Consider the following 12,549-nt stretch of genomic DNA (forward strand, 5'->3'; position numbering starts at 1 on the left):
AGACTGTATAAAAGGAGTTTTTTCTGTCATGTGCAACACAAGAGGCAGTCCACCCCCTCAACGCTAAATTATTTAATGATGGAACTTGACTCGCCTACGTACAGCTACCAGACTTTACTTTTTATCAATGTGTTTCTTTAAAAAAAAGAATGTCTTGCTATGAATGTCTTTCAAGTTACGCAACTGTCATGTCATTGTGAATCGCTTCAACATCTTATTTTACGTTACAGTTCTCGTCATACCTCCGAAGCTTGAGGAGCAACCTTTAGGCGAATCTAAACATCTATACACTGTGTTTATATATTTATCACCACTCTATGGCCTAATGTTTGAATGCATACTTAAGCTGAGCACAAGCTGTCCTTTTGAATATCATATGCTGTCTGCGTTATGCCTTCCTTTAGATTACTCAGTACTTCATAATCATCCTTGAATCTACAGTATTCAATATTAGGTGTTTCTTAACAATGCATAGGATGGTCTGCTGTGAAATCCTGCAGGCATTCGTGTTCCCTTTGAGATTAATTGAAATCACGGGATCAGGTCAAAGATCACCTCATTTTGAAACTGAATGTGTCATCAGCCGGTCGAGATGAAACAACGTCTCTGGAGAAGAAACTCAATCTTGTCCAATTTGCTGACAATGCTGCCAACGAATACCCCCCCCCCCCCCCCCACCCCCCACACCACCACCACCACCACTACTGACCAAGCCTCAATATAATTTTTCCTATGTGACCGTCAATCCCTATTGTCCTCCCCCGCTCTGTTTCTCATATGACATTCTCTCTCCGGTTTCCCCATTCACCTCAATCTGATTTAGATTCAGTGTCAGATTAAATGTCACGGGCGTCGACACAGCGGCACGAAACCAATCAGAATATTTCACAATACTTTGCGTGCTACAAACTTGCTGTGCCAGGCATTATTGCTGCATTAATGCCACATGAAAACAACCATTATTAACAGTGATTATGATTACAAAATTACGATTCTCCAAAAGTCTGTTACACCAAAGGAGTGGGTAATTGAATTTGCAGGACGAGCGGCCATTTCTCTTGAACTTGAGAGGTATAGTGCAGGGAAGACAATCTTTATCCACTCAATTCAAACAAATGTCCTTTGGTCACAAGCTGGACTCTACTAAAACGGCAATTAGCTCCCCAGCTCCTGCTGTGGAAGTCCAGATGGTGCAGAGATAATGAACAACATACTGATCAAGTTTAGTGGCCTCACCCTTCAATTAAAACCTGCTGAGATTCTTCTGCACTTTCTTCTTCTTGTTTCTTTCCCGTATTAGACTCAAGCTTCTGTTAACCTGGTGGCTATTTATCCAAATATGTTTGTGCTTCAGGAGGTGAAACAATAGCCGTGAGTTGAAATGAATTAAAAATACATTTGTACCGTTACAATAAAAACTACGAAATGGACGGTGATGGTTAGAGCAGAGCTGCTGCAACAGAAAGCTGGAAATGTACTTTTGCTCTAAATTGTTAACGGCCCTGCATTCCTATCAAAGCTCCACAGGATAGTTAACCCGAAAGATTTACTGCTAAACGTATTTCACCTGCTGCTCACTGGAATCATGCAATTATATGCAAATCAAACATCCACTGGTCCCATCTATGGGGACCATTATTTTTTTCTCTATTTGGTTTTATCCTTGGTTGGATAGTTTCTAGGTTGGAAGCTCTGAGAGAGAAATTCATTCAGGCATAGCTGGGAATTGGAAAACGCTGAGATGTAGAAACTGTAGCCAAATTAATGTATTATTTCTAGACTGTCCTATTTCTGGAGCCCTTTTCTTTTTGTTGGGGCATTTTTGTACTTGAAGTACCAGACAGTATTTTATAGTTAAGAGATTTTTCCATTTCTTGTGTTCACTGAGGCATCTTGTCACTCCTGAGGGGGTAGCAGTAAAGCAGAGAAGATACAAGCTGATGCACATCGGCTTACAGACACTGGAGAAATGGCAACTTAACTATGTTCTTTTCTTACGAGCTCTCAATTTCAAAGTTTAAAATGTACAACATATTTTTGTTGTGCTTAAGCATGGTTGTACAATTCCACTGTGTTTTTATTCTAAATCCACTTTATGAATCTATAAACCGCAATGAAATCAAAAGGCCACAATCTTAGATTCTATCCAATAAGTTTGGTTACTGTAATTCATGTTTGCCCAAGTTTTTGCTCTCTGTGTCCCTCCGACTCGAAGAGAAAAACAAATTCTGCTCTGATCATCTTTTATTCAATATGCTCAGAAAGGGTAAAGCACCTCCCTGGAGCAGCACTGAGACTTAACAACTGGTGAAGTTCATAAAGTTTTTAGCACCAGCACCATGTTTGAGTCCAGAGGCGCCCGCTGGTCCTTTTCTACCTACTGCTTTTCAGATGATCAGTAAAGTAGTGGCTGAAATATAACCTCCAGAAGCTCATCAGCCGATGATGCAATACAAGTCTTTTATTCTCAGGTGGATTACAGGAATCCAGCCACTGGGTGTGATGCACATTTAAACAGAAACGCCTTTATTCAAGCACACAAACTTCCCATATCTGATTATTAAGGAATTCTGGGAAGTTCTGTGGAAGTGACCTCACTCTGGTCTCTTCCTACTCTCTGGTGAGCCACAACATGTAGAGTTCAAAGGCCTGACGGAGCTGCAAGGATATTAGCATATTTAACTAAATTGTTCAGAGGACCTTATAACAAGGGACATTGAGCATCTTGTCCTATATTCAAAAATTCAATGGAGGACTTCAATCCGCTACATGACGACTAAAACTAATCAGGGATCTATTTCACCAAATCTGCAGCATGCAAGCTGCCATTGTTAGCATGAGACCATTCCATAGCACTAATTTTATCATAATTAGCTAATAAAAAAACAAGCACATACAATAATCCTGCGGGACAAGATATACTTTATCGCGCTGCACACAGCTATAAACATCTTCATAAAATGATTTAATATGTACCACAACATGAAATTATTAAATTAAATTGTAAAACTATAATAATATGAAGAGATATCAGGAATAAAGTAATTTTTTTCTTTTCGAAGCCTAGTGGAAAGAAAAGCTTAAAGCAATCGGAGTACAATGTACAGTGTCTGGAATGTCTTGGGGCAGCGTTCATCCATTAAATATAACACTGCCACCATTTGTGGCACCATCACAGTGTGTACACAACGCCATGAAAAAGTTATGGAACCTCCAGTGTGTTGCATAATCACACGACTCCCCCTGTAGCAGCTGGAGAAGGAATATTCCTTTGCTCATTATGTTTGAATAGTAATTCCCGTTGCCTCGTGCTGCACAGTTCAAATCTCTTGAAACCCTGTTTTATAAAGCAAACAAACACACATTCACAATCTAACTCTCCTAACCACACATTTTGATGTGGACACACAAACACGTATCATTGCCATATCCACAGGCCCATACTCAGTGAACCCTGTGGCCACAGAGCTTCCTGCTCTTTGCTCCAGTTGTGTCTAACTAGTGAGGGGGAAGCCCTGGTGTACTGCAGCTAAAAGCAAAGTCGCACCACGGGATGAATAATGAATACAGATTCTCCATCCAGTCTATCCGCAGACTAGTTCAAAGGCGTCCTGCCAGTCCATGCATAAAGCAACAACACACACAACTCTATGCTAATGGCGCTCAAATCCAGGGGCTAGACCGCGCTTACTGAGCCGTGCAAAAGTTCCAGGGCTGAGGATGAAGCTGTCAGATGAGGAGGATGTGATGAGGAATTGCGGCTAGGAAAACAGGGCATGCATGTACGCTTTGGCAACGGCTGAAAGCAACACACCCACACACGGACTGAGGGACAAGTGGAAACACAAGTCGTCCCGGGGGAAGCCCGGACGGTTTATTGATGCTGAGTGATGCTAATGACCTCCCCGGCACTACAGGACCATCGGGTGAGGCTGTCGGAGGAGATCACACATCAGTGCCGACCACTCACTTCTTTACCAGTTACTGTAGCCGGGCCGCAGGGATAATATGATGCAGCATTTTAAATATTTGCGACAAATGTATCCCTTTTGTTGACTTTTCTGTCTTACATTCCACCAAACTCAAGTGAGCGTGCAAGTGTGTGTGTGTGTGTTTGTGTGTGTGGGGGTGTGTGTGTGTGTGTTTGTGAATTGGGGGGGGGGCTATAGTGTACCGCCATTTAGACTGATTAGACTGAAAACAAAAGCCCTTGTTATCAGTAAAGGAAGCAGCTCTCTGCGCGTGAATCCATCAAAGGGAAAAATGTTTTCTCTGCAAAAAGCAAGCTGCCAAAAGAACAAAAAGAAAACTTCCCCAGAGGAAGGTAACGTGTGTTTGAGGCGCTTTCTCTTTAGTTTTTTTCTCATTTCATTTCATTCTCCTCTACCTCTGTTCTCTTTCTTTTGCCTCTGCCCTGTGAGGATTTCTTGTGGCACCTCTCTCTTGATCCCTCAGCCCTCATCTCTGTCTTGTTCCTCCCCTCTCTCTGTTCCCTCAGACGACTCTTTGCCTTTGAATCCAACATAATGCTGGTTTCTCAGTGTGACAGGAGCCTGCTGGAATCCCATTGGGAACATTTCCCAGCCTCTTGCTGCAAGCCACAGTGAAAAGAGTCCGACCAGCCAGCGGCTCGACCGCATTCCTTTCAGGTTTAGAAAAGAATACTCAGGTCTGTGCTGTGGCTCAGAATATTCAATTAAATTGAAATGCTAAAGAGTTCAATATGCACAAAACTTTCTTTTTCAAGTTAAAATGAGCTCTGGTGCAGAAGCGCTATCAAGGGGACCAGGGGCCTGATTTATAAAACAATGCATAATATCAATATGAAAACTATACACACATACAGAACGGCCTGCACAGAAAAATAATCAGATTCGTAAAAAAACAAAACTGTGCACACACACACACACACACACACACCTACAGACAATGTTCCCTTCATAAATCACAGTTTACCTTGAAATTGGCCAATTATCCTGCCCTGTACAAGCCCAACTGTAAATGGTCAATAAAAAGCACCTCCTGAATTCTGATGCACAGAAATGAGGCTTCAGACCGACTGTGATTAATCATCGCAACAGCTAAGAACTAATTAATTTTTCGCTCTCAAAGGCTAAATCAAGGTTTCTGCACTTTGCTCATGGGCACAATCCACATGCAGGTGCTGAAGATTCCCTTCTCCATTCACCTCATCCAGCAAGAGTGTGAGGCAGCCACTGGGGAGTCTCCAGCCCACAGCACAATTGTGTTCACGGCAGCAGGTTTTACACACAAAAACGATATATAAACATAATATATCATTGTACTTGATGAATGAGGACATCAAAGTTGACTATATCCAAAGATAGTCTAATGTCTTCTATAGCTTGGATTAACCCTAACCCTTTTAACAGATGATGATGATGTAACAATTAGCCGAGTTAATGCTGAAGTGAAAAGACTTGGTATATTATATTATTATCCAAATACAGTATATTATACACAGAAAAATAGTTTCATACAGCACATCTCATCTCCTCATACTTTTCATCCAATGGTCACTTGCAAATGATTAATATTCTGCCAAGTGCCTCCTATTGGTTCACAGCTGTTCACTGGTGTCCTATCAGGGTCTGAGAGGCGAGGCAGAGGTTTATTTTCCTCACCTGCATCGCCCTTCTCTCAAAATTGTTCATAGAAATAAGGCCAGGATTTCCGTACAGGTACATATTTGAATTATAGATCCTTTTCTACACATCCATTGCAGGCCACGTTTAGCACTTAGGCTACAGTTATGAATGAGGAAGCAGCTCGTTCTCACTGCAGCAGTAGTAGTGTGTCTCGTTTAATTATGCCCAGAGCAAGTGTTCAGGGTCATGCATGGGTGACTACCTCTGCCTCGCCTCTCACACCCTGATAGGACATCACTGAACTGCAGAGAGCCATTAAGAGACACTTGGCAGGACATCAGCCATTTGCCTCTTCCAGGCAAGAATCACAGGATTTGGATAAGAGAAGTAATGAGGAGATAAGGTGAAAGAGTTGGGCTGGTCAGCACTGTGGTCTTCTCCTCATGGGGTTTCTCAATGTGCTCGTACAGGGGATTTGAACATGAGTGAATGCATATTTTAAATCTAGATCACTCATCTCAGAATCTCTCAAATTAAATACATCTTCGGTAAGTTTCAATATGTGATCACATGTAAGTGCGCTATCACTGTATGTTCAAAGTAAAAATGTGACTTCCTTAATTACAACATGCCCAGTAATTACTAACTTTCTGCCTCACTAACAAAACCTGCAGCCTGTCAAATCAGTGCAAGTCAATTGCAGCTATGCTGGGAATGTTGTCGCTTCTATCGAGTTAAGAGATAATTTCTGATTGGTCATTATCCAGGTGGGTTGGTGAAGGACAGGAAATAAAGATACTAACCTCATTGAAGTGGGCCACCTCCTCACAGTTCTCTGCCACGCGACTGTAGAAGGGCAGACCTAGAGTATAAGGAGGTTAAAAACAGTTCAAAAAGGGTTCAATGATGGCATTGTGATGATTGTGATTTCAAGTTTACAGGGAGAACACTTAGCATGAGACAACACCCATTTGGAGAAAGTAACAAAGTGCCGTACATTTACTTAAGAACAGTACTCAAGTAAAATTTTCTTAACTTGATTTTATAATTGTTGTGTTGTTTATTCCCCCACTTTTTAATTAAGGTAATTTATTTGACAGATAAGGAGATTTTATTAATAATCAGGGTAAAATTTCACATAAAAAAACTAGAGGGACATAATATCACTCATTTTTTATTTCATATTTGATTGTTTCTGTTCTTGTCTCCTTTGCCTCATTGGTTTCCTACGTTGACAAAGTACACAAAGTTGTGAATGTCGGACCATGTGTCAATTCTCTGAGTAAATTTGTCACACTAGAGCCGAGTGGAACGACAGATTAATGACTTAAACACCTGGGAGACACACAAACGCGAGCGGCTGTGTGGAGCCACAGGAGACAGAGAAGAAACGCACACAGTTACAGTAAATGGCTACGATATGACTCACAACGCGATGGAGCAGAAACCGAGCAACAAACGGAGAGAGGAGACTTCAGCAGAGTCAAAGAAACAGAAAAGAAAGTGGATTTATTCCCGATTATCTCTTTCGACGTCTGCGAAATAAAATCATGTGTTGGTGCAGTGTGTATTCAAGGTTATACACGGCGCCATTCACTGCACAGTAACCTGAGCACTCGTGTGCTGCAGCCTGTCCTCACCTGGTGGCTTTGTGATGCTCATGAATGGTGCCGTGCTGCTGTGTGCATTTGCCTTGTGTTACTGTGGTGAGGCTTTGTTTAGGGTGTTGATGTCTGTTTGGGTGCATGTGGACAGCTGATGTGTTACGGACTATCGTTTACATACACACACATAGTACATACACACATTAGATACACACACAAACACAAACCCATACAGAGTTAATTGCAGCCGCTGTCAGTTGAGATGTAATGTGTTTGAATGGGAATAAATAGCTTGTGCCTGGCTATTATTATTCTTATTTTAATTAGTAGCTGTGCTGAATGTTATCTCGCATTGACTAAGCAAATAAAGAAAAAGGCACACAATCACACAAAGGTTAAAACTAAAAAATCTGAGCCGAGACGATATATTGGCTGGTCAGTAAATTATACATAAACTATCAATAAATTTGTACAGTGAAATATTGTACTCCCTAATATTTCAATCGGCATCAGCCCCCAAAAATCCTTATCGGTTCGGGCTTTACTGAAAAAAAGGAAAGCTTCGTGCAACCCTATCAGTTTAATTCTCTTCTTACAATTGTGCCTATTTTGACTCTAGGTTGTAATCTCTGTCCCACCCTCTGCAACAGTATAAATCCCACATCCTTGGAATATTCATTTTTAAATAAGCACCACTTAGATGTCGGAGAGGGAGGGAGTGAATGTTCCTCCTACATTATTCAAAACAGAGGCATCGCCGTCAAAGCAGTGTTTTCATCTAACCGGAGATGTGGGCTCAGAAAGTAGATCATGTGAAGCTTATGTAAGATGCTCCACGCCAAAGTAAAACAACATCATGCTGCTGATCAGGTTAGCTTCTGTCCTTGCTGGAATCAGTGAGGACCAAAGTGAAAGAGCGCGAAGAGAAAGAACCAACCTGTGGTGGAAGAAACAAAAGGATTAAAAGGAAAAGATGAAAGGAGAAACAAAAGAAGACCTCGAACACTACAAAGGACTCAAACTAACACAGAGTGGCCTTCTTCAGCTTTTCTCCAGCTTTACCCGGAGCTAGAAAGAAGCATAAGGGTGCATTGCATTATTTCAATCTGCCTTAATGTTCAGAGTCGCTCTTTCTGCCCCGTTATGGCTCTTCCATACCACGATTTAAGTGAACGCCACAGTCAATGTGTGTTCCAGGTCAAGAACTGAGACAAAAGCGCCTCGGGAAAAGGGAGAAAATTAAGTAAACGTGTCTGCAGGATACAGTAGATTGTAAAAAGCTCTATTTCCCACTAAATCAAAAAAAAGTGGGATACAGAGTTTAAAAGATAACAAACAAACTGTCCAGCAGTGTGGATGTCAAGAGACTGAAGAGGGCTGATAAGTGGCAGAGAGAGGGATGGCTAATCTGGCCAGCTCAAGTTGAATATCTTAAAAAGTGATTCTGACACTGGCACCAAAGTGGAAATTAAGCCTTAAGTTCTCATTTAATTCTAACATACAGTGTGACTGATTCAATCCTGCAGGCCACAGCCGCCTATGAACACCAGGAGCTGGAGAGAGCTACAGATAACAGCGACGATACATCAAAGACTTGCGTTATCCATCTTCTCCAGTATCAGACAGTAACCAACCAGGTTGAGGGGGCAGAAAACTTGCTTTTTCTTTACATTACATCTGGACCACAGTCAACGCACTGATTTGTGGCTTTGACATTAATCGTTTGATTTTGGATTATGAGCCCCGTTAGACACCGTTAGGCCTCCTGTCAAACATAATAACATGCGGAGTCAGCCTTACATAAAATCTCCTACCCGTCCTTCTAGGGGTCATTTTAGATTTGACATGCCAGTGGTGGCAGTAGAGGTGGTGTTGGTGGTGGGAGGGGGGGGGGGGGGGGCTTCCTGGCAGACCTCTTCCTCTTCAGACAGGAAGTTGTTTAAGCTGAAAGCACTAAGGAAGCTCTATTAACTGCAGGGATCACACAACTGATGAACAACAGTGAATAGAAGACCTGCCCATCAATCTATTTTTTTATTATTGTGACATATTTTGAATACTAAATGAGAAGAAAAAATAAAAAAAGACGTAAAGGAATAGAAATCGATGTGGGAAAAAGCTGAAATTAAGTTTCTCACATGCATCAGATACAAAATGATCCATCATGTTTAGGTCATCACTATACTCTAACCACTTACATGGAAAATTACATATTTTCATTTATGTAGTAAAGTGGGCGTCCTGGTAAATCGATGGTACGATAGGGTTAATCGCAGTTCAATTGTCTCATACACCCACATTTCCTGTGACTCTCTGTTATAGCTGTAATCCAACAAGACACAAATATCAAAACATAACACACACTTTACGTCTAAGCACTCAGATAAAGTGGTCTCTTTTTGTGTATTTAACCTCGCACCAGCCATCTTTGGTTTTTACTTAAAATCTCCAGGAACTAAGGAAGCACTTTGATAATATTGTTTTATTGGAAGTAACCTAAACATTAAAGTCTGAATGAAAGTCTGAATGACAAGGAAAAGAAGCTGTTACTTTCCAGACAACGAAAAAGTGCTTTTTTCTAAAATCCTAAATTATCTGTGAAGCTTTGTGAGAATGTGGATGATTAGCTCCAATTGCTACTAGCCTAGCATCATCAAGCTAACAGGGTGAACATAGCAGTTAAAAAACTTCACAGGTACTTACTCCACGTGAATCTTAATGTTCCTCCCTCCGTGCTGGATGTGTGAATTAGCAGCTATTAGCCGCGGCTTGCTTACAACTTCCCCATATTAATAATTTAAGCGGGATGATCGATGCCTGGTTCACAGTCCCCTGTCCCCCGAGTGGCCGGTGTTACAGCAGATTGTGTGATCCCCTTCAGAGCCTGTGACCCGGTTAATGAGGAACCATTAACACTGAGGTCGCTGTCTCTACAGCTGATGCCTGAATAAACACACAATGGTTGTGTGCTGTCTAAATGTGTGGCCGTGTCTGGAGGTGCTGTGTTTGTTTAGTATCATCTTTATTAATTGAAATATGAATCCTTTACTGTGACAATATGTTTACGTTAGGTTTTTAAACTGCATCTAAAATATGTTAACAGATCTTTTATGGCAAATACTAGTTTGGAATTTTTTACATAGTTTAGGTCACACAGTGTGCATTGTGTTATTTTTAGGCCCCTGTAACCCAGGATGACAGCACATGGATTAAAGTCAGATCATCTTCTAAATCCACAACAGTTTATGTTATAATACTGAAACTCATTTTTTCTATTGCAGTGCACGGGATCCAAGGATGAGTTAGGAAGCTAAATAGGCAACAACAGGAGGAAGGTGCAGAATCTCTCTGTAAAAGAGCAAAGTGAAGACTAATGGTATGTGACCACTGCGACGTGGGGGGATATAAAAGCTCTGATTTGATGATGGCAATACAACTGTTAACTTTCTTTACGGCTCACCAGCCTGGTCTCGCTGAAAAATTATACTTTAGCTTAAGACATCGTCAATCTCCAGAAGAAACTTAATTCCTTCACAATTTCTCTCACAACTACATCTCAGCAAATGTTCTTCTTTAGTTTTTCTGAAATCGAATCAACCCTACTGTCTTTTCTTTTTAAAAGAACATCGAATGAACATGGCATGAGTGCACACCAGTGAAATGCACTTGTGTGTTAAACTGAGCAGAACCTGAATCTGGATTGTGCATTGCAGAGATTGGGGTAAGAAGAAAGGGCGCACATGAACATGAATTCTAACAGAAGCTTTTTGAATTTATTAGCAGCTGAACTGCAGCGAGTGTCCTGACAGTCGGACCGTGGGGAGACGGTGGAATCCTTGTCTTAGCTCTTGTAAGATCAAGACCCTGGTGACATCACTGCAGCACAGAGCACACCACTGAAAGCCATCGTTTACCCAGAGAGCTCTTAGACACTCACACCCATAGAGCAGAGGAAGAAGGGGGGGAGGTGATAGTGGTCTCGTAACATCCTACTCAATGCTGCTGTCTGAGAACAGGAGTCTGATCCGAGATCAGTCGGGATGAAGCACCTGTCATCGCTCTCCGAGGTGCTGAAACACACACACCTCCCTTCCTCTCTCTCTCGCTCTCTCTCTCTCTCTCTCTCTCTCTCTCTCTCTCTCTCTCTCTCAAACACACACACACACACACACAATCAAATATAGGCTGTCAATATAAATGGTCCCCTGCGGTCCCACAGTGATTCCTGTTTCCTCTGAGCAGCAGGACAGGAGTTCTAATGATGACCCTGTAGGAACTGTACAACGCTAAAGAAGTAACGGACCCTAACCCCCACACCCTACACACACACACATACACACACACACACACACACACACACACACACACACACAAACACAAACACAAACACAAACACAAACACAAACATACACAAATACAAATCCCAACCTCCAACAGTCTCTTCAGTAATTGTGGCCATCAGCTTATAGTCAATTGTAACATGTTGGCCTCTTGCCCTTATCGCTTTATGGGTAAAAAAGTAAACGCAGCCTTAAACGCGTCTCCGGGGATTGAAGAGGGGTTCCCCCAACTTTTTACGAAGCCAGGTCCGCTGATGATCTCCCCTCAACCTGCCGTCACATGATTCAAAGCAGGGCTTCAGTCTGATGTCCTACCTCTGAACGTAACTTTGGCGACCCGGTCCCCTTTCCCCCGCAGGTGATCGACCGTCCTCAGGTGAACCATTAGCGCCATCATTAGTCCACAGTGGCAGGAGAGCGACTCCCCTTCGCCCAGATCAAACTTGAGACGCGCAATCTGTGCCCAGTGGTTCCGTTCAGGTCAGCCTCTCCTCGTGTCTGGATGCGCTGGAGCCAAATAATCCTTTTTCCTTAAGAACAGCATGTAAAACACTGCTCACGTGTTACCTTACAGTAATACAGTGCATCAGTGAGGATTAATCTGCGGGCTCCACGTTCCCTCCTGCTCCGTGCGTCCTGCTCATGGGTCTGTCGCGCATCTCCTCGCTGGCACTGGGTTTACTCTGCTGGTTGTGCAGGAAGGGCGGGGGGAGGGGGGGGGATGCTCTAATTTTCACTACAGATCTGATATGAGGGGAACTCGCTGACTGCTTTCCCCCCCTAGCTCAATTATGCACCATACAGCCATGTGCTCGTTTCCAGCTTCATGCATGTCCTTTATCTTAATTGCAACAAGCCTCTTAATCAATTCATGGGTAAAATATATTCAGCTTACTTGAGTAAATTAAAGAACACAGATTTACATATTAATAACTTAGATAAGATCAGATAACTTTTTCTTGGTTCTTTTTTTTAGGAGGTGTACTTATACAGCAG

General features: G+C 42.2%; 1 protein-coding gene across 2 annotated transcripts in view; it reads right to left on the bottom strand.

The window, feature by feature from the left end:
* otofa (otoferlin a) overlaps positions 1-11,950 on the bottom strand; it is a 59,290-nt gene extending 47,340 nt beyond the window's left edge. The window contains exons 1-2 of one of the 2 annotated variants that reach the window (XM_062411936.1): positions 11,869-11,950; positions 6,413-6,471 (exon numbers count right to left, since the gene is read on the bottom strand). In XM_062411936.1, the coding sequence (XP_062267920.1) occupies positions 6,413-6,471; positions 11,869-11,950 (141 nt within the window). The remainder of the gene's footprint in view (positions 1-6,412; positions 6,472-11,868) is intronic. The other variant, XM_062411937.1, reaches the window with a different exon arrangement.
* Positions 11,951-12,549: the final 599 nt, after the last annotated feature.

Source organism: Platichthys flesus, chromosome 18 (genome assembly GCF_949316205.1).
Source record: "Platichthys flesus chromosome 18, fPlaFle2.1, whole genome shotgun sequence".
Taxonomy (NCBI): Eukaryota; Metazoa; Chordata; class Actinopteri; order Pleuronectiformes; family Pleuronectidae; genus Platichthys; species Platichthys flesus.